General features: G+C 41.2%; 1 protein-coding gene across 5 annotated transcripts in view; it reads right to left on the bottom strand.

Annotated features, from left to right (window-relative positions):
• Positions 1 to 23,703, bottom strand: part of IFT25 (intraflagellar transport 25) — a 144,912-nt gene that overhangs the window by 94,341 nt on the left and 26,868 nt on the right. For 4 of the 5 annotated variants that reach the window (XM_066376349.1, XM_066376348.1, XM_066376347.1 and 1 more), the window contains exon 5: positions 17,733 to 17,776. In XM_066376349.1, coding sequence (XP_066232446.1) covers positions 17,733 to 17,776 — 44 coding nt within the window. Of the gene's footprint in view, positions 1 to 15,253; positions 15,460 to 17,732; positions 17,777 to 23,703 lie in introns of those variants that run through there. The other variant, XM_066376345.1, reaches the window with a different exon arrangement.

The following is a 23,703-nucleotide window of genomic DNA, read 5'->3' on the forward strand; positions in this document are numbered from 1 at the left end:
ACCTGAAACCTATATAATTTTATTAAACAGTGTCACTCCAATAAAAAAAAATTAAATCAGAAAAAGAAAAAGATCACACTCTTCTGAATCACTTTTCAGGTGGTTCTCCAATTCATGTCTACAAATGCACAGAAACCTCCCAGTTTTCAACAAATAATAATAATAGCTGGAACTGAGAAGTTTTCAGAATATAATAGACCCCCAAGTATTCCAATTCAATTCTCTTCAATGTAATGCATTAGACATTAATTGAGCACTGAATCTTTTCTGGGTGCTGAGTGATGTAATGATGGACTAAGTCTAGCTATAGTTATCCAGAAGCTAAACCTCGTGGGAGACCAGATGTACACTGTGATGACCGTAACTCAAGGTAGAATATGTTGGGTTAGAGCTGAGGTGAAGACTAAATGCTCAGGGAGCACAGAGCAATTTCTCTGAATCAGGTGGATCTGGGAAAGCTTTATGGAAGTGGTGGCCTTTGGGATGCCCAGTACTTCCACAACTTGGTATGAGAACCTGGAGAACATGGGGAGGGGAAGAGCATTTAAATAGAGAAACCTACATGGCAAAAGTGGAAAAAAGAACATGTATAGAAGACTGCAAGAGTTTTGAGCTTAACTCTAATTCATAATGGAGAAGGGCTTTTCTCTTTGAAGGTGACCTCTCTGGGTCTGGTTAGCAAGAATGAACTTGTTCTGCTTGGCTAACTCTGTAAAGTACTGGTTAGTGAATAAAGCTTGTTAATATATCCTGTCCAGATCTGAGTACAATTTGCAGTCAGAACATCAACTGATTTGAAGGATATACTTACTTCATCATGACATGCCTGTCTGCTTTCGACAGGTTTACCCCAGTTGACTTATTCTCTGAGGATGATGCCCTTTGAAGTACCTGGCTTTTTGTGGGGTAATGAGCTCACACCCCATTCTGGAAGACAAAAGACATTGCCTCATGTGCCTAGCAGGAGGCTTAGGAAACCAAAGTTTCAACAATCAGGAATTAGCATATGCCCCCTGAACTGCCTACCCACTTTAACACTTGTTCAACTCCCAAGAGTTGGGCTCTCACTTCATTCCTGGCCACAGACTATGAGTTTCATTTCTGGTAAAGCTGGCATTAATTTAAGAAGGTATAGTAAAGTATTTAAAGCCGTACTGTTAGATGTTTGACTGAGGAAAAATTCTAGAATACCTAAAAAGTTTCAAAAAGTTTTTTCAAGAAGGGCACATAAATTCTGTATTCCCTGAAGTCTTACATGCTTGCAAATATCCATCTAGAGTCTTTAAGCCTGAAGGATACCTGGCTGGGTATCAGATTCTTGTTTCAATCTCTTGACCTTGGAGATTTGTGGACACTGTTCCACTGTTGTCTATCAGTAATAAGAGAAGAATTCTGAGACCAGCCTAATTTATTTCTCCTGGCACTTGAATTGCTTTTATTCTGCCTGGAAACCCATCAAAGTCTTTCTTTATATTTGAAGTTCACAAACTTTACCAAGACATATTCCAGCGTTGATTATTCTGTGTCAACATTTCCTAGACTATTACTATGGTCTGAATGCTTGTGTTCCCAACCCTCCACCCCCAAATTCATACACTAAAACCTAAAACTCAATGTGATAGCATCAGGAAGTGGGGCCTTTGGGAGGTGATTCGGTCATGAGGGCAGAGTCCTCATCAGTAGGATTAGTGCTCTTATAAAAGTGGCTCTAGAGATCTCACTAGCCTGCTCCTTTCAGCCATGTGAGGATACCGCAGTCTGCAGCCCAGAAGAGGGCCCTCCCCCATACTTGGTGGCTTAGACTTCCAGCTTCCAGAAGGATAATAAATAAATTTCTGTTGTCTATAAGTCACCCAATCGATGTTTTGTTGTTGTTGTAACAGTAGCCCAAACAATTAAGGCAAAACTAGTATCTTCTTTCCTTTCTAAGATTTAGGTTATTTTTTTATTTTTTATTTTTCCGAAGCTGGAAACGGGGAGGCAGTCAGACAGACTCCCGCATGCGCCCATGCCCGACAGGGATCCACCCGGCATGCCCGCCAGGGGCCGATGCTCTGCCCCTCTGGGGCGTCGCTCTGTTGCATCCAGAGCCATTCTAGCACCTGAGGCAGAGGCCACAGAGCCATCCTCAGTGCCCGGGCCATCTTTGCTCCAATGGAGCCTTGGCTGCGGGAGGGGAAGAGAGAGACAGAGAAGAAGGAGAGGGGGAGGGGTGGAGAAACAGATGGACGCTTCTCCTGTGTGCCCTGGCCGGGAATCGAACCCGGGACTCCTGCACGCCAGGCCGACGCAGGTTATTTTTTTTTTTATTTCAGGGACATTTTCTCTGTTGCCATGCATATTTTTTCTGTTGCATTTTTGTCACATTCTCTTACTGAGAAACATAATTATGGATATGTTATATCCCTTTTCTCCTTCCACAACTATTCTCTATAACTATTTTTTAATTCTTTTAAAATTTTTCAAAAAAATTATTTTGTGATTTTTCTCAAGCTTTCTCCTCTGAACCTGACTCTCCTTCAGTTGGGTTTATTATTGTGCTAGACGTAGTCTGTTAGTTCTCTCCCATTTCCATGCTTCCATACTCTCCCCTGGATTCGAGGCAGCCAGAAGCCTGAATCTGCATTTCCTGGACTCCCTTGTCAGCTGCTCTCTGGTGAGGTTCCACCAGTGTGAAGCACTGGGGGGAAATTAGAAGGTGGGTGGAAGAAAGAAGCCATTTTTTTCCATTTCTGGCTGTAGCGATTACAGGTGACTGCACACTGTAGCAGCTTTGCTGCCACTGGCCATGGCGATGAAATTGCTTCTGTTCAGAGGCAGCGGTGAGTCCACAGTGAGTGTGGCCCATGGACTCCAGCTCTGCATTACCTCCCTACCTCCTGTTTGTTTTCCCAGCCTCTTCAACACTTCATAATAAATTCCTTGCATTATTTCTTTATTTTATTTTTTTAAAGATTTATTCATTTTAGAGAGAGGAGACAGAGAGAGAGACAGACAGACAGACAGAGAAGGGAGGGAGGAGCAGAAAGCATCAACTCCCATATGTGCTTTGACCAGGGAAGCCCAGGGTTTCAAACCAGCGACCTCAGTGTTCCAGGTCGATGCTTTTATCCACTGCACCACCGCAGGTCAGGCGCATTATTTCTTTAAAATTAAAAGAAATGTCCTTGCATTATTTCCCTTTCTGCTTTAACTTTTTATCTAGATCAATTTCAGTTTTCCTAACTGAACAGACTGCTACAAGAACCACCATCTTCCCTTTGCTTCCTATGTGCTTTCACCTCTGCAATAGTTCTTTTTTCTTCCATTTCTTTTCTTAGCTCTGCCAGCTCACTTTTCATTCCTCCGTGTCAATTTTTCTTAAAATTCTTGTATCTCTCCTTTGAGTTTTTTTTTTTTGGTCTTTTTGAGAGATAACTATGACCCTCAATTCTTGCTTCTTGGTGTAATTTCTCTTGCAATAAATGTTCTGTATCTGCCTAATTTTTTTTCTTCCCCCCTCCTTTTGTTTTAGTTTTCTGTCATAGTTCCCTATAGTATAGTGGATCTGAAACTTTGGCTTGTATAAAAAAAAAAATCACATGGAGGGCTTGTTAAAACACACTCATGGGTCTCACTCTTAGATTTTCTGATTCAGTAGATCTGGGCTTGGGCTAGGGAATTTACATTTTTTTAAATTCATTTTAGAGAGGCGGGGGAGAGACAGAGAGAGAGAGAGGAGAGACAGAGAGAGAGAAGGGGGGAGGAGCTGGAAGCATCAACTCCTATATGTGCCTTGACCAGGCAAGCCCAGGTTTTCGAACCGGCGACCTCAGCATTTCCAGGTCGACGCTTTATCCACTGCGCCACCACAGGTCAGGCAGAATTTACATTTTTAACAGTAAATTGGATGTGTCTGATGCTGCTATTCCAAGGAGCACACTTTGAGAACCACTGCCATAATGAATGCTATTGGTGCTCTGCCCAGATCCCTTTACCACATCAATGTACCCACCTGCCATGAGTGTCGGATCTTAATGGTTCACAGATGCCCCCTCTCCTGAGTATTGCCATAAATGATGGAAGGTACATTATCCAGAAATGCCTGAAAGGTTATGTTCCACTGAGGGTGACCTATGGCCAATGATTGACGGATTGGGGTAGTACAAAGTCTTGGTACCTGGTCTCAAGGTGAGGGAGTATATCTCTCTGGTGCCACTCATGCTCCAGAACTTCCAAGGGGGTCAAGCCGAGACTAGACTCCAAGCTGAAGCTGTATCTCTAACCTTCTACCTTGCCCTATCCAGCTTTCTGAAAGCACTCCCTCAATGAAATCTCTCTTACAAGAATCCCTGTGTCAGGCTCTGTTTCTAGAGAACCTGACCTATGACCTGGAGAGTCCCCTTCTTGGTTTTTTCTGATTACTCTTCTTTACTGAAGCTTTTTATTTGCTGAAACATAGTGTAGAGGGTAAGGAAGCTGAGGCAATCTGTAACTTTCATTTTAGGTTAGTTGTATGAATACCCTCTTATTAAGTTCCTCTGCAATGGGGCTCCTAGAATTCCCCTTCAGTCTCATTCTCTCTGCTTTGGCTGCCTTCTTCCCACCTAGTACAGACTGAATTGTGTCCCCTCCCCCAAATTTACATGTTGAAGCCCTGAGCCAGGGGTCGAGAACCTATGGCTCACAAGCCAGATGTGGCTCTTTTGATGGCTGCATTAGGTTCGCAGACAAATCTTTAATGAAAAAAATAATGTTTAAAATATAAAACATTCTCATGTATTACAATCCATTCATTTCCTACCACTCATGTTCATGGTTGCGGGTGGCTGGAGCCAATCACAGCTGTCCTCCAGGACAACACCAAATTTTTATTGGATAATGCCTAACGTACACGGGTCGTTGTGAGGTCAGGAAGTAAACTTCCCTCCTTTTAATCAAGTAGTCAGCTAGCTAATTGCAGAAACCCTTTTGACGAAGAAGATGGCTAAAAGAAAAAAAGATGAGGAGTATCATACTTTTCAGCAGGAATGGACAGAGGAATTCGCCTTTGTGGAGAGAGCAGGTTCTGCAGTGTGTCTAATATGCAATGATAAAATTGCATCGATGAAATGGTCAAATATAAAGCGGCACTTTGACACATGCCATATTACATTTGCATCGAAATATCCAGTGGGGGACAGCAGGAAGAAAGCATGTCAAGAGCTACTGCTCAGAGTGCAAGCTAGTCAGCAGCAACTCCGTGTTTGAACCCAACAAGGTGACTGGAATTTGGCTAGCTTTGCTGGTGCTTTAGCAATTGTGAGAAATGGAAAGCCATTCACAAATGGGGAGTATGCCAAAACATTCATGCTTGATGTTGCCAATGAACTTTTTGATGACTTTTCAGATAAAGACAAGATAATCAAATGAATAAAAGACATGTCTCTGTTGGCAAGACTGTTCGCAAATCAAATTGAGGCAACACAAGTGAAGGACATAAATGCAGCACCATTCTTTTCTCTCGCTTTGGATGAGTCAACAGACGTAAGTCATTCATCCCAATTCAGCGTGATTGCAAGGTATTCCGTCGGTGACACACTACATGAGGAAAGTCTTGCTGTTTTACCTATGAAAGAGACAAGAGGGGAGGATTTATTCCAGTCTTTCACTGAGTTCGCTAAAGAAAAAAATCTACTGATGGATAAACTTATTTCGGTGTGTACTGATGGTGCTCCGTGCATAGTGGGGAAAAACAGAGGATTTGTAGTGCTTCTTTGTGAACATGAAAAGAGACCCATCCTAAGTTTTCACTGCATCCTACATCAGAAGGTACTTTGTGCTCAGATGTGTGGCGAGCAGCTTGGTGAGGTGATGTTGCTGGTCATTCAGGTGGTCAACTTAATTGTTGCCTGAGCTTTAAATGATTGCCAGTTTAAAACACTGATGGATGAAGTTGGGAATAATTATCCTGGTCTGCTTCTGCACAGCAATGTGCGTTGGTTGTCAAGAGGGAAGGTGCTCAGCCGTTTCGCAGCTTGTCTGAGTGAAATCTGGACTTTTCTTGAAATGAAAAATATCGAGCATCCTGAGTTAATTAACACTGAGTGGCTCCTGAAGTTCTACTATCTTGTGGACATGACTGAACAGCTGAACCAGCTCAATGTGAAAATGCAAGGCATTGGAAATACAGTCTTATCCTTCAACAAGCAGTGTTTGCATTTGAAAACAAGCTGGAAGTCTTCATCGCCGACATTGAAACAGGTCATTTACTGCACTTTGAAAAACTGGGAGAGTTTAAAGATGCATGCACAGCAAGTGACCCTGCTCAATACCTTGATCTCCAGCAGCTAGCGGGCTTCACATCTAATCTCCTGCAGTCATTCAAAGCACGCTTTGGAGAATTTCGTTAGTGCACTTGTCTTTTTAAGTTCATCACCCATCCACACGAGTGTGCAGTGGACAGCACCAACCTGAGTTATATCCCCGGTGTCTCTGTCAGAGATTTTGAGCTACAAGATGCTGACTTGCAGGCCTCAGACATGTGGATGAATAAGTTCAAGTCACTGAATGAAGATTTGGAAAGACTTGCATGACAGCAAGCAAAGTTGGTGAGCAAACACAAGTGGGGAGAAATGAAAAAACTTCAACCTGTGGACCAGGTGATTGTCAAAACTTGGAATGCGCTTCCCGTCACATATCACACACTGCAGCGTATGAGTATTGCTGTACTGACAATGTTTGGCTCTGTGTATGCATGTGAGCAGTCTTTCTCACATCTAAAGAATGTTAAGACCAACCTACGATCACGTTTAATGGATGGAATTCTCAATGCCTGCATGAAGTTTAACCTTACCACGTATCAACCAGACGACAAAGCCATCAGCAAAACCATGCAGCACCAGAAGTCGCATTAATGGTAAGAAGTACTTTATTCATCATTGGTTAGCAACAGCATAACAACGTTATTAAAAAGAATTCAGAGACTTACTGTACTTTAAAAGTGTTGGTCTTACATAAAATGCACACATTTACTTTGTATTTAGTGTTAAACATATTGTATGGCTCTCATGGAATTACATTTTAAAATATGTGGCGTTTATGGCTCTCTCAGCCAAAAAGGTTCCCGACCCCTGCCCTAAGCGCTCAATGTGACTATATTTGGAGATAGGGCATATAAGGAGGGTAATTAAGCTTAATTGAGATCATAAGACTAGAGCCCTGATATGATAGGATTAGTGTCCTTTTAAGAGACACTAGAACCTAACCTGTGGTGGCGCAGTGGATAAAGTGTTGGCCTGGAACACTGAGGTCGCTGGTTTGGAACCCTGGGCTTGCCTGGTCAAGGTACATATGGGAGTTGATGCTTCCTGCTCCTCCCCCTTCTCTCTCTCTCTTCTCTCTCTATAAAAATAAATAAAATCGCCCTGGCCGGTTGGCTCAGTGGTAGAGCGTCAGCCTGGCGTGCGGGGGACCCGGGTTTGATTCCCGGCCAGGGCACATAGGAGAAGCGCCCATTTGCTTCTCCACCCCCCCCCTCCTTCCTCTCTGTCTCTCTCTTCCCCTCCCGCAGCCAAGGCTCCATTGGAGCAAAGATGGCCCAGGCGCTGGGGATGGCTCCTTGGCCTCTGCCCCAGGCGCTAGAGTGGCTCTGGTTGCGGCAGAGCGATGCCCCAGAGGGGCAGAGCATCGCCCCCTGGTGGGCAGAGCGTCGCCCCTGGTGGGTGTGCCGGGTGGATCCCAGTCGGGCGCATGCGGGAGTCTGTCTGACTGCCTCCCCGTTTCCAGCTTCAGAAAAATACAAAAACAAAACAAAACAAAAAAACAACCCAAAACAAAAAACCCCCATTACTCTACTATCTTTAACCAGAAGTATCCATCTATATATATGTGATTTATATCCCATCATAAAGTATGATATGGATTTCTAATGTATGGATGCCTAGTCGTTTCTAGTTTTCCATCTTATAAACAGCATTGCTATAAAACTTTGTCTGTTTGTCACTCATCTGGTTATTTCATTAGGGTAAATTCTAGAAACAAAATTTCTGTGTCAAAGGCTATATACTTGTTTAAAACTTTAACGCTCTCAGATATATTCTGTCACACACTATTTTTTAGAAGACATGCTATCAGGGTCAAGCTACAAAGAGCTGATGGAACATCATCTAGAAAGTGAAGCCCCCAAAGGAAGTCCTGCACAGAGGAACATTCCTGAGATAGGACTCACAACTGCAATGCTTAAAAAAAAGGTCTGAGCCCTGGCCAGTTGGCTCAGTGGTAGAGTGTCAGCCCAGCATGTGGATGTCTCTGGTTCAATTCCCAGTCAGGGCACACAGGAGAAGTGCCCATCTGCTTCTCCACCCCTCCCTGTCTCACTTTTCTCTCTCTCTTCTCCTCCCCTTCTGCAGCCATGGATCAATTGGAGTGAGTTTAATAGATCCCGAGCACTGATGATGACTCCATGGCCTTCACCTCAGGTGCTAAAAAATGGCTCCAGTTGCAATGGAGCAAGGGCCCCAGATGGGCAGAGTATCGCCCCTTAGTGGGCTTGCTGGGTGGATCCTGGTCAGGGCGCATGCAGGAGTCTGTCTCTGCCTCTTCTCTCACTAAAATAAAATAAAAAAATTTTTTTTAAAGTGTGTGTAAATGAGTGATAGACACAATAATTTTCATTTGTGTATTTCTTTTGCCTTTCTTGAGTGCATGGTTAAAAAGTTATTAGATTTTTTTTTTTTGAGAGGCAGGGGAGAGAGATAGGAACATCAACTTGCCCTGAGTAGGGAATTGAACCAGTAAGACAGTGCTCCAACCAACTGAGCTATCTGGCCAAGGCTTTTTTTTTTTTTTAGAGACAGAGAGAAGATGGGAGAGAGAGGGGAGGGGAAAGGAAAGCATTCATTTGCTGTTCCACTCAGTTGTGCATTCACTGGTTGCCTCCCATGTGTGCCCTGACCAGGGATTGAACCAGCAACCTTGTTGTTTCAGGACGATGCTTTTAACTGACTGAGCAAACTGCCAGGGCTTTACTTTTTTTAATATACCCTTCTAAATCAGTTGGTTAGAATAGTCTTCTAAATCAGTTGGTTAGAGCATTGTCCTAATCACCAAGGTTGCAGGTTCAATCCCCAGTCAGGGGGCTTACAAGAATTAACCAATGCCCCTGGCCAGATAGCTCCATTGGTTGGGGCATCATCCTGAAGCACACAGGTTGCTGGTTCAATCCTCACTCAGGGCACATTCAGGAGCAGGTCCATGTTCCTCTCTCTCTCTCTCTCTCTCTCTACCCCTTCCTCTCTTGCTAAAACCAATAAATTTAAATTACCTTAGAAAATCAGCCAATGAACGCACAAATGAGGGGAAACAATCTTTCTCTCTCTCTGATATATTCTTATCATTTCTCTCTAAAATCAATCAATGAATAAGTATTGATTGGTTGTTTAACTTTATGTAAGTCACTGTGATAGGCACAAGGCCATAGTAAGTGACCCAAAAATGTATATATTAGCTAGCTTTCTAAAAACTCAAGGATTACACAGAATAAAGAGATTCAGACATGCAAATAAAATAAACAATGTTCAATTATTCAGTCAACAAATATTTACTGTGAGGGAGTTAGTTGAGTAGGACACTTGAATCCATGTTAATACAATAAATTAAAGTTAATTTAAAAAAATTAGGCCCTGGCCAGTTGGCTCAGCGGTAGAGTGTTGGCCTGGCATGCGGGGGACCCGGGTTCGATTCCCGGCCAGGGCACATAGGAGAAGTGCCCATTTGCTTCTCCACGCCCCCCTCCTTCCTCTCTGTCTCTCTCTTCCCCTCCCGCAGCCAAGGCTCCATTGGAGCAAAGATGGCCCAGGCGCTGGGGATGGCTCCTTGGCCTCTGCCCCAGGCGCTAGAGTGGCTCTGGTCGCCGTAGAGCGATGCCCATGAGGGAAGAGCATCGCCCCCTGGTGGGCAGAGCGTCGCCCCTGGTGGGTGTGCCGGGTGGATCCCGGTCGGGCGCATGCAGGAGTCTGTCTGACTGTCTCTCCCCGTTTCCAGCTTCAGAAAAATACAAAATTTAAAAAAATTTAAAAAAAAAATTTAAAAAAAAATAAAAAAACCCAAATATTTACCAAAAATCTCTTATGTGCCAGTCACTGTTCTGAGCCCTGAGAATATAGTCATGAATGATGGAAACAAAATTCCCTGCCCTGTGGAACTTATTGCATACTAGTGAGGGAGAGACAATAAACATGATATACAGGATGGGACAAAAGTAGTTTATAGTTGTTTATATGGAAAATAATTCCGTAATTAATAAATCCTAATATAAGAATAAATTCTTTCACATACAACTATAAACCTACTTTTGCCACACCCTGTACACAATAAATAAGAAAAAAAAATAGTGATAAGTAGGAACATCCCTAAAAGGATGTGGGAGCCTACCTAGGGCAATTCAATCAGTTGCGTCCTCTACCCAAGATGTTCACACTTGAAAGGAGGCTGCACTGCCCTCATCTTTCATAGTGGGCTTGGGATATCATTGAAGAAAAAAATCAAAGCTGGATTTTAAGGGTACTGAGAAAAGAAAAGCAGAGTACAAGAACCCCTGAAGCACAGGACAGACAGTGTGGCTACCTTGGATACCTGATCCCAAGGAAAGGAGTTGGGGCGCTGGCAGAGATAGTAGGGAGACACTGTAATTTTAAATATGAAAACCAGGGAAGGTCTGAGGATTCTGAGTAAGGATCTGAAGTGAACCAGGAATCCAGCTGTACTATGGAAAAGAGCCCTCCAGGCAGAGGCAACAGCAAACTCAAGTGTCTAAATCACAGAGCACACACAGCACCTTCCTTGGTAATCGAGTTAGTGGGCAGGTAGAGAAACAGCCAAATGAGGGGGAGAGAGAAAGCCAACTGGGGACAAATGAAACTTTTAAAGATGATGGGATTCAGCAGTGAAAAACAAATTATAAAGCCACATATGATCGTATTTATTGCCTGAAACTGGGAGTAGTTTTGTAAAGTGAAAATGAGTTCCTTAGGCCAAGGAAAATGAAGGTTTAAGGGTGCTATTTTCAATATCATAAAGTGTTATTATTACAAGTACGACATAAACTTTTTCTGGGCATCCACAGAGCACAGAGAAAAAAAGTTTAGAGATCATTTACTAGGCCTGTGCCAAAGAAATCAATCAGATAACCTCTGTAGATCCCTTCCAGCAATCTCTAAGGCTTAACAGTGTTTTTCACACAAAGAATTGTTGACATTTCAGTTTAGGAAACTGGCAGAAAGAAAATCCTCAGGATTTCAAAGTATTGAACACAAATGAACACATTGCTCTAGTCACTGTCCTTCTCACAAACTTTATTAATATTTGTCTCCAGTTACAGAAAAATACCTGAAAGCATTAAAGGCTTTCTGTGATCTGGCTGAAATGTACGGTTTTAGTCTATTCTTTGCTCAAGTCTGATTTATATATTCATCATTCCCAAGTGTATGTCATGAAAACGTACCCACCTTCACATCTGATCAACATTGTTCTTGGAATGCCTTTCCTACTTTCCTCCATTTATCTAAAAACTACCTTTCCAAGAGTCAATTTGTGCAAGAAATCTTGGTAAGAAATTTACCAGGAAGTATTGAAAGCCTTAAAACTGTTCCTAACTTTGATGGACTGAGTAATCCCTTTCTGGGAATCTCTTTCACAGAATCATCTGAGAAGCAGGCAGATTTATGCACAAAGATGTCCTTAGTAGCATTATTTATTTTTATTTTTCTATTATGAAGAATTTCAAGCATACATAAAAGTAGAGAGACTAGTACAATGAAACTCTATATATCCATCATCCAGATTCAAGTTTGTTGCCATATTTGCTTCAACACCTTTTTTCTTTAGCAAAATATCTGCTTAAGTATTTTAAAGTAAATCCCAGATATCATGTCATTTCACCCCTATATACTTCAATGTAATTTCTGTAAAATATGGGCATTTTCTCACATAAGCTTAATGCCAGTATCACAACTAACAAAATGAACAACTCAGTCCATAAGCAGATTTTATAATTATTAAAGACTTCTCTTTTCAGTTGGTTTGTCCAAATCAGCATCCAAATAAGAAATAAACATGGCATGTGCTTATTGGAGCCCTCACATCTCTTTGGATGTAGAGCAGACCCCCTTCCTTAGTTAATTAACATTTTTTATGATACTGACTTGGAGACCTGGGAAGAGGTGATGTTGCAGTACAAGTCCAAAGGCTATCTGGTGACAGAACTCCTTACCCAGAAAAGGTCAGTCTTTGTTCTATTAAGGTCTTCAACTGAATGAATGAGGCCCATCCATATTATTATTATTTTTTTTAATTTTCTAAATTTATTTATTCATTTTTAGAGAAGAGAGTGAGAGAGAAAGAGAGAGAAGAGGGGAAGAAGGAGGAAGCATCAACTCCCATATGTGCCTTGACCGGGTAAGCCCAGGGTTTTGAACTGGTGACCTCAGTGTTCCAGGTCGACGTTTTATCCACTGCGTCACCACAGGTCAGGCCCCATCCATATTATATAGAGGACAATTTATTTGCTCAAAGTCCTCCCATTTAAGTGTTAATCTCATCCAAAAAACACATGCATAGTAACATCCAGAATAACGTTTGAGTGAATATCTCGGCATGGTGGTCCAGTCAATATAACACGTACAATTAACTATCACAAATAAATTTCAGTAAGATTGTGTCAAGGGCCAAACTGTCTCTCCAAAAAGATATGTTCAGTCCTATCACCCAGAACCTTTTTTTTTTTTTTTTTTTCATTTTTCTGAAGCTGGAAACAGGGAGAGACAGTCAGACAGACTCCCGCATGCGCCCGACCGGGATCCATCCAGCACGCCCACCAGGGGCGACGCTCTGCCCACCAGGGGGCTATGCTCTGCCCATCCTGGGCGTCGCCATGTTGCGACCAGAGCCACTCTAGCGCCTGAGGCAGAGGCCACAGAGCCATCCCCAGCGCCCGGGCCATCTTTGCTCCAACGGAGCCTTGGCTGCGGGAGGGGAAGAGAGAGACAGAGAGGAAAGCGCGACGGAGGGGTGGAGAAGCAAATGGGCGCTTCTCCTATGTGCCCTGGCCGGGAATCGAACCCGGGTCTTCTGCACGCTAGGCCGACGCTCTACCACTGAGCCAACCGGCCAGGGCTCACCCAGAACCTTTGAATGTAACCTTACTTAGAAAAAGGGTCATTGCGATGTAATTATTTAAGATGAGGTCATTTGGGAGTAGGGTGGGCCCTTAATTCAATGACTGGTATCCTTATAAAAAGATAAAAAGACTGCTGCTTTGTTTAATATATAGTGTTTCCTTTATTCCTCCTACCTCAATGCCCCACTCATATTTCAGGCTGGGACCTACTCCTAATTTAGAGCTCTCTTTCCCCCTTTTGCCAACTTCTATTATGAATCTACCTTTGCCACCCAGCTTAGTGTATCCCAAGGTTCTCTTTACCAAGCCACAGTCGCAGAGCTCCAGGGAAAAGCAACCTGGTCTCATCTCTCCAGGCAGAGGAGAACAGAAGCTCCATCTCCACACATGCTACAGATGGCTTTTCCAGTCTACCCAAATCATTACCAGCTAGAAGCAGCGGTCATTGGGACTCGTACGTGAGCTGCTAAGTATAGAATTGTGACAACAATTCCAGTGCCATGTGGACCTTTCCTGGATGTGGACTTTTCCTGGACTCCTGCTCCTTGGGACAGCTCCTAACAGATTGAACTGGGGTTGGGTTGCATTTATCAGGGACTTGGCATGGTGTTGGGGCTAACTTGGACTTGGTGAACTTGTTAAGGACACTCCTCTTTTATAGATTCTTGCTGTATTGGCCAAGAGTTTGCTTAAAGGCTTTAATCACTGTAAAAAAAAATAGAAGACTGGATAAAGAAGATGTGGCATATATACACCATGGTATACTATTCAGCCATAAGAAATGATGACATCGGATCACTTACAACAGAATGGTGGGATCTTGGTAACATTATACGGAGTGAAATAAGTGAATCAGAAAAAAACAAGAACTGCAGGATTCCACACATTGGTGAGACATAAAAATGAGACTAAGAGACATGGACAAGAGTGTGGTGGTTACGGGGGGCAGGGGGAGGGAAGGAGGGAGAGGGGGAGGGGGAGGGGCACAAAGAAAACTAGATAGAAGGTGACGGAGGACAATCTGACTTTGAGTGATGGGTATGCAACATAATTGAATGACAAGATAACCTGGACATGTTTTCTTTGAATATATGTACCCTGACTTATTGATGTCACCCCATTAAAATTAATAAAAATTTATTTATTAAAAAAAGATAAAAAGACATAGAAATATATGTACAGAAGAAAGATGACATGAAAACACAGAGAGAATACCATGTGATGACAGAGACAGAGATTGGATCTCTGGTACCACAAGCCAAGGAATGCCAAAGTTTGCTAGCAATACCAGACGCTAAGAGAAAGGCAGGAACAAACCCTGCCAATACCTTGAATTTTGACTTCTAGCCTCCAGAACCGTGAGAGAATAAATTTTTATTGTTTAAGCCACCAAGTTTGTGGAACTTTATTAGAGCAACCCTAGGAAACTAACGCAGACTACACAGACAAAAATATGTTCTCATGTCATTTCTTTACTGTGTTTATCAACTTGTGATAAAGTTAGGTTGATTTCTATTTGTTTTCAATGTTTTACAATTGCTTTTTTTATTTTAATTTTTGGCTATATTAGTTATATATGTTTACAAGGTCAACCTTTTAAATAAAGTATAACTTCAACCCAATCTGTTCCATCCTGTTCTTTTACTACCCAAAATACTTTTTAAAAAATCAATAATGGTCGTTTCTGAAAGGTAAGATTATGTGTTCCCTAATTCTTCTGTGAGGTTTTCAAATTAGGACAAAATAAAAAAAACAACAACAATGATTTGTCCTCCAGGGCCCAGCTCAAGTTCCATGACCTCAATGAAACCTTCCCATAAGTACTTTCTCTTTTCTGAACTCATCTATTGTTCACTGTCTATACTGGTCACTTAGCCCTTGGCAATCAATCAACATATTAAAAAATTAATGTACTGAGATCTGAAAGGCACCATGTTAGATGCTGTGGGGATACCATTTATTATCAGTTAAGTTTTCATGTCCAGTCACTTCCCTGAAAAAGCTCTATACTGAAGGAAGAGCTTCCTTATATCCTCCATGATAGTCATCACTGCTGACTGATGACACCAAATTCCTTTGCACAAAATGTTAGAGAAAATAAATAAAAACTAAAACAGATTGATACAAATCCCTTTAATAAAGTATACCAATGAGAACTTTATTTTAAAATAAATAGTTAAAAAATCACACAAAGCATTTTGTTGTAATTATTAAGAAAGAGTTAAGACTGCTCTTCCCTCTGCAGAAATGCTATACACAGATGCAAAATGATCAAAGGCTGATGTAATAATGAATCTCAAGTAAGTGGCATGGCCATCATGTGCCTGTAGGGGAAAAATCAGTATGAATGCTCTTAGTAGTTCTAGTTAAATGTTAAGCAGTTAACAGAAGAAAGGATTTGATGAAAGAGTAGCAGTCTAAAAATATATTATAATATATAAAAAAACATTCCAAAGAGAAGCCAGCCACATATAACAGTACAGTTGTTCAAGTGTGTATCAGCCAAATATCAGCCCTAGTTTGATGTAAAACAGCAGATGGAGATAAAAATTACAATTGTATATTTCTGATCAATTTTTTCAAAGTGTCTTCTAGAGTATTTTTCATGATAAAAGACTTCTTTTAATTAATGATGCCTCAGAATATATTACCCTGAAACACTACTATACTTTTACATTTATATAATTTCTCCTGAAAGCAATTTAGCAATATATAAAAAAGCTATAAATATGTCTATATCCTTCAACCCAGTAATTCCATTCCCTGACATTTAATCTTAGAAAATAATTTAAAAGGTGAAGATCATGGCTGTAGGAACATACATAAGATGTCCCTTGTAATATTACTTACAATGACAGAGAAAGGAAAATTAGTTAGCATTTGCCTATTTTCATACATTTAATCTTAAAATTATAAAGCTTGTATGTAATATTAAGTTTTAAAAATGATACAAAATTGTTCATACATTATTGTTATAAACAGTGTTTTTCAACCTCTGGTCTGCCAGAAATTTCATGCCAGTCCATGAAGAGTTATCGACATCAGAGCACAAAATTTCTGGCAAACCGGCACCAGTCCACGGACTGGCGGTTGAAAAACACTGATTGTAACTATATATGATGCATATGGTTGACAACTAGAGGAAAGTAGGTATAGTAAAAGCTGTTGTCACAGGGTGATAAAATTATGAGTGACTTTCAGCCTCTAATCCCCCCTTACTATTTTCTAAATGCTTTATAATGATGTGAGTCTCCCTGATCCTTAGTGAGTCCTGAAACAAAATATTCAGCAGAGACTTACTTACTAGTCATAACCCATTGGTAAAGATGGGTAAAAATAGGAAGATAAAATTCAGTCTAATCATTTTTCAATGCCCCTCAATTCTCCTTCCCAGTCATTGGGCACATTTGGGTGGTAGAGAAGAGAATAGGGTTCAAAAACTTCCTACAGGCCCTGGCCGGTTGGCTCAGTGGTAGAGCGTCGGCCTGGCGTGCGGAAGTAGCGGGTTCGATTGCCGGTCAGGGCACACAGGAGAAGCGTCCATCTGCTTCTCCACCCCTCTCCCTCTCCTTCCTCTCTGTCTCTCTCTTCCCCTCCTGCAGCCAAGGCTCCACTGGAGCAAAGATGGCCCGGGCACTGGGGATGGCTCCATGGCCTCTGCCTCAGGCGCTAGAATGGCTCTGGTTGCAACAGAGCAACACCCTAGATGGGCAGAACATCGCCCCCTGGTGGGCGTGCCGGGTGGATCCCGGTCGGGCGCATGCAGGAGTCTGTCTGACTGCCTCCCCGTTTCCAGCTTCAGGAAAAAAAAACCCACAAACAAACAAACAAAAAAAAACTTCCTACAGACTCAGTGAAATACGGATTTCATAGCAGTTCTCAACAAGTTGTGAAAAAGGAAATTTAATGGACAAAGTACCACTTTAACTCTCATTTTAAGAAGCCTTAATTAGTCAAACACTGTTACCTAAAAAACCCCCACACATTCACTTTTTTCATGTTTTTGTGTTTATTTAAAACCAGAGCCTGACAAACTAGTAGGAACAGAGAAACTCTTGATGAGGCAGCAGCTTCCTCATCAACGGGCATTCATTCCACTTGACAAGCAAAGCCCAATGGAATGTTGTTGAAAAATGCTTGTTCTCTTTCCACCTCATTTCTCTTTGGCTTATTTGTTGCTGATCCTATGCTCCAGTTCCCCTTATCTGAATTTCCTTTGTCCTTTCATGCTTAAATAACATCCAGTTTTGGCATCTAGACCTTTTTTGATTCCTATTCTAAAAGGCCTACAGAATCAAATGGAAGAAAGCAAAGAAAATAAATACTTTCAAATAAATAAATGAACAAATTTAAAAGGAAAACAAATAAGTGAATTCTGTTTTACCCTTGCTGTCATTCTGTCTGTAATAGATAAAAGCCTAATTTATGAATGCTATATTTATATTATAATACTACTGAGAATAACTTCTATTAAGTATAGAACCTATAAGAGCATGAGAGTATTTATTAACTTTATGACTACAGAGATAGATTTAAAATGTAAATCTATTGTGCTGGCTAAAGATAATGTTTATCTCTACAAAATATATTTACTTACCATAATTTCTTCATTTTGAAGCTGCCCTTCTGTGTGTACTAGATCTAAAATGTAAAGTTAACAAAAATGGTTAGGGCTCAAAATATGTAAAGATAGCTACTGAAATTTATGTTCAGCCAAACATGATATCTAGTAAACTATAGTTAAACCAGATTCACCAGTATTTTGAGGTTAAAATTTAATATACAAATAGAGATATTTAAAATAATAGGTATGAAAAATGAACTATTTATGAGCTATAAAATATCTCTAGTGAGTATAAACACAAGGTAATCCAAATGTATGTTTTAGTAAAGAAATATAAAATGAGGAATTGATAAAATATGAAAAATCCCTTTCAAGGATCAAGCTACTAACAGTAATTGCAAGCCTGAAAGGAGCCATTTTATTGTTCCAATGGGCAATGACTAGAGCTCAGTTTCTCACAACAAATTTTTATTATGATGCAGAATTATGCTAGTCATGAATAGATCTTTTCTGGTATCCAACTTTAAAAAACATTTATTTATGTAATTTTAGGACAGGCTGATTTATTTGGTCATGAGTTAATCATATCAAACAATTCTTTTGAAAAAATAAAATATTTAATTAATATGATAAAACATATTGACATTACTTAGAAATTAATTTTACTTGTATTAAAATAGTCAGGGTACACAATTTTAAAAAGCACATAGCATTAAAAGGGAAGCCTCTGGGAAGTAAGATTATGTATGACTTTCTTTCTGTTTCCTAACCTTTCTCTGAGGTAATAAAAATTATTGTAGTAATCCCCTGCTTGACCTCTCCTTTGTCCTCCAGTCCTGCTCCTTACATAAATATTTTCAACTCTTTGAGATTTTTTCCTGGAATTATACTATGTTCATATTCCTTTTCTTTCTTCCTTTTTTTTTTTTTTAACAGAGACAGAGGGAGAGTCCGAGAGAGGATAGATAGGGACAGACAGACAGGAATGGAGAGAGATGAGAAGCATCAATCATCAGTTTTTTGTTGTGACACCTTAGTTGTTCATTGATTGCTCCCCCATATGTGCCCTGACCGTGGGGCTACAGCAGACTGAGTGACCCCTTGCTCGAGCCAGCGATCTTGGGTCCAAGCTGGTGAGCTTTGCTCAAACCAGATGAGTCCACGCTCAAGCTGGCGACCTTGGGGTCTCCAACCTGGGTCCTCCACATCCCAGTCTGACTCTCTATCCACTGCGCCACCGCCTGGTCAGGCCCTTTTCTTGATTTATCAACTTTTTACTGACTGTATATGTGGTGACAATTTAGGTCTCTTAAACTAGTATCTTCTTCCTCCTCCTCCAGCAACTTTTCCCTCCTGCCATCCTCTCAATTTTGAAATCAATACTTGATGGCTACATTATTGTCTATATACATGCTATTTGCTGCTGAAATAAGTAAATTATCACATTTTAAAAAATGTTTATTTTATTGATTTTAGAGAGAGAGAGAGACAGGAATATTGATCTGTTCCTCTGTGTGCCCTGACCAGGAATTGAACCAGCAACCTCTGCAATTTGGGATGGTGCTCTAACCAACCAAGCTATCAAGCCAGGGCTATTATCACATTTTCTTAATCAACTCCTCCCCAACCAGAAGCTAATGATAACCTCTAATTACATTTGCTTAGTTTTTTATATTATGAAACACTGGAAAATTTCAAACAAACATAAAAGACAGAACATACCTCCTATATATATATAACTCATCATCTAAAATACAATTACTAATATTTCACCATACTTGATTTATCTAATAATTCTTTATTTTATTCATTTTAGAGATAAGTGAGAGTGAGAGAGAAGGGGGGGAGCAGAAAACATCAACTCCCATATTTTCTTTTTCTTTTTTTTTTTTTGCATTTTTCTGAAGCTGGAAACAGGGAGAGACAGTCAGACAGACTCCCGCATGCGCTCGACCGGGAGCCACCCGGCACGCCCACCAGGGGGCGACGCTCTGCCCACCAGGGGGCGATGCTCTGCCCATCCTGGGCGTCGCCATGTTGCGACCAGAGCCACTCCAGCGCCTGGGGCAGAGGCCACAGAGCCATCCCCAGCGCCCGGGCCATCTTTGCTCCAATGGAGCCTCGGCTGCGGGAGGGGAAGAGAGAGACAGAGAGGAAGGCGCGGCGGAGGGGTGGAGAAGCAAATGGGCGCTTCTCCTATGTGCCCTGGCCGGGAATCGAACCCGGGTCCTCCGCACGCTAGGCCGACGCTCTACCGCTAAGCCAACCGGCCAGGGCCTAACTCCCATATGTTTTAAGGCAGTGGTCCCCTACCTCTTTTGGGCCACGGACTGGTTTAATGTCAGAAAATATTTTCACAGACCAGCCTTTAGGGTGGGACGGATAAATGTATCATGTGACCGAGACAAGCATCAAGAGTGAGTCTTAGACGGATGTAACAGAGGGAATCTGGTCATTTTTAAAAAATAAAACATCGTTCAGACTTAAATATAAATAAAACGGAAATAATGTAAGTTATTTATTCTTTCTTTGCAGAACGGTACCAAATGGCCCACGGACCGGTACTGGTCTGCAGCTCGGGAGTTGGGGACCACTGTTTTAAGGCAAGTCTAAGACATCATGATATTTCACTTCTAAATATTTGATTATCCACCTCTAAAAAATAAGGATATTTTCTTACATAACCACAATACCATTATCATACTAACATTGAAAATAACGCTTTAGCCCTGATTAGGTAGCTCAGTTGGTTAGAGCATCGTCCTGATACACCAAGGTTGGAGGTTTGATCTCTGATCAGGGCACATACTAGAATCAACCAATGAATACATAAATAAGTGCAACAACAGATTTTTTTTCCTCTCTTGCTCTCTCTCCCCATTCCTCTCTCTCTAAAATCAATTTAAAATTTTTTTAAATTATTTTTTAATTTTAATACTTTAATATCATATAGTACCAATTCTATAGTCAAATTTCCCCATTGTCCCCCAAATGTCTTTTTATAGATTATTTATTCAAATCAGACTTTTTTTTTTAATTTTTTTATTTATTCATTTTTAGAGAGAGAGGAGAGAGAGAAGGGGTAAGGAGTAGGAAGCATCAACTCTCATATGTGCCTTGACCAGGCAAGCCCGGGTTTTGAACCAGCAACCTCAGCGTTCCAGGTCGACGCTTTATCCACTGAGCCACCACAGGTCAGGCTCAAATCAGAATTCTTTTAAACTTGAACTTTTTTTCTTTTCTAAGTGAGAAGAGGGGAGATAGACTCCTACATGTGCCCCTACCAGGATCCACCTGGCAACCCCCATCTGGGGCCTATGCTTTGCCCATATGGGGCCATGCTGGCAGCCAAGCTATACGTAGCGCCTTAGGCAGAGGCTCCACAGAGCCATCCTCATCACCCGGGCTGATGTGCTTGAAACTAATCAAGCCATGGCTGCAGGAGTGGAAGAGAGAAAAAGAGAAAGAAAGAGAAAGAGAGAGAGAGAGAGAGAGAGAAGGGGGAGGGGTGGAGAAGCAGATGGTCGCTTCTCCTGTGTGCCCTGACTGGGAATCAAACCCAGGACATCCACCCGCCAGCTGAAGCTCTCCCACTGAGCCAACCAGTCAGGACCTAAACTTAAACTTTAAAAAAAAAATTTTTAAAGATTTTATTTATTCATTTTAGTAAGGAGAGAGAGAAAGAGAGACAGAGAGGGGGGGGGGGAGAGCAGGAAGCATCAACTCCCATATGTGCCTTGACCAGGCAAGCCCAGGTTTTCGAACTGGCGACCTCAGCATTCCAGGTTGACACTTTATCCACTGCGCTACCACAGGCCAGGCAAACTTGAACTTTTTAAAACTTCTATCCCACATACACAATTTTTTTCGTTATGCCATTGACTTATTGAAGAGACCAGGTCCATTGTTCTATAGAATGTCCCACATTTTGTCATCTTGCCTCACGGTTTCATTTAATTTGTTCCTCTATACTGCATATTTCCTATAGTTTCAAAATTAAAGCCAAAGGCTTGACTGTATTCAGGGTTTGAGGCCTTCATCAAATCTCTGGTGATCGCTGTCTTTCTTTTTTTTTTTTTTTACTTATGAATAAGTCATTTGAAAACTACGTGCATGAGCCAGGCTTGATGACTAGTGGACTTCAATAGGGTGGCCAGGATATAAGCTAGACTTTGTCGACATCCTTAGATCTTTTTTCTAGGGCCATTCAGTTTCTGTAAAAATGAATCCTCCCATTTGCTGGCTGTAGCTATAGTCTTGGTTGCTGTCACAAACAGCAGAGCACTGGAGGAGTTCCCATTATTCAGTATGCAGGCTTCCACTTAAATCCCTGTTTTCAATTCCATGTCTTATTCACTATCACCGCTATGCCTGGTCTCCCTGAGTGATAAACCTCAACATTCACTGTCCCTTGGGAAGGACACAGTCATCCCTTGGGGGTGGTTTATGGGAGGAAAGAGCTTTTGGGGGTAGGAGTAGGTACCTAGGGTCCAACCACTTTGTATACAGATTTTCAACTAAAGATTTTCTTTTTCTGGCTCTTGTCTCATTCATTCTTTCCACAGTGTCATTTGCCTTCAAGTTCTAGACCTTTCTGGGGTTCTGTTGGGCAAACTGGCTTACTTCTTATTTTTCTCCTTGCCAGGCACTTAGATTGTATCCTACTCCATTCAGGCACAGAAGTTACTTGTCCATCTGCATTCCCTCATCTATAATATACACTAATCTCACATCTGCTTTCGCCTCCTGGTTTTTTATTTTTTGTCCGTCTAGTTTTATGCTTTTTTTTATTCCTTTACTATTATTTTCAGGGTATTTTGGGAATGAAAGGAGATAGGCACATGAAGGCAGTATATGTTTAACCAGAGGCTACCTATTCTGTTGGGAAAAAGACAAAAACTGATAATTATTGTTTGTCTACTGTATGCCAGACTTCTGTTCACAAAACCCATAAATGGTAGGTATTATCTCAATGGAACAGAACAGAGAACCCAGAATAAACCCACACCTTTATGGACAATTGATATTTGACAAAGGAGGTAAGAGCATACAATGGAGTCAAGACAGCCTCTTCAACAAATGATGTTGGGAAAATTGGACAGCTACCTGCAAAAAAATGAAACTAGACCACCAACTTACACCATTCACAAAAATAAACTCAAAATGGATAAAAGACTTAAATGAAAGCCATAAAACCACAGCATCTTAGAAGAAAACATAGGCAGTAAGCTCTCTGACATCTCTCGCAGCAATATATCTGCCGATTCATCTCCACGGACAAGTGAAATAAAAGACAGGATAAACAAATGGGACTATATCAAACTAAAAAGCTTTTGCTCAGCTAAAGACAATAAAAACAGAATAAAAAGACAAACTACACAATGGGAGAACATATTTGACAATACGTCTGATAAGGGGTTAATAACCAAAATTTATAAAGAACTTGTAAAACTTAACACCAGGAAGACAAACAATCCAATCAAAAAATGGGCGAAAGAAATGAATAGACACTTCTCCAAAGAGGACATACAGATGGCCAATAGGCATATGAAAAAATGCTCAACATCACTAATCATTAGAGAAATGCAAATTAAAACCACAATGAGATATCACCTCACACCAGTCAGAATGGTGCTCATCAACAAAACAACATAGAATAAGTGCTGGCGAGGATGTGGAGAAAAGGGAACCCTCCTGCACTGCTGGTGGGAATGCAGACTGGTGCAGCCACTGTGGAAAACAGTATGGAGATTCCTCAAAAAATTAAAAATCAAACTGCCTTTTGACCCAGCTATCCCACTTTTAGAAATATACCCCAAGAACACCATAGCACTGTTTCAAAAGAAGAAATGCACTCCCATGTTTATGGCGGCATTGTTCACAATAGTGAAGATCTGGAAACAGCCCAAGTGTCCGTCAGAGGACGAGTGGATTAAAAAGCTTTGGTACATATACACTATGGAATACTACTCAGCCATAAGAAATGATGACATCGGATCATTTA

Source organism: Saccopteryx leptura, chromosome 3 (genome assembly GCF_036850995.1).
Source record: "Saccopteryx leptura isolate mSacLep1 chromosome 3, mSacLep1_pri_phased_curated, whole genome shotgun sequence".
NCBI lineage: Eukaryota > Metazoa > Chordata > Mammalia > Chiroptera > Emballonuridae > Saccopteryx > Saccopteryx leptura.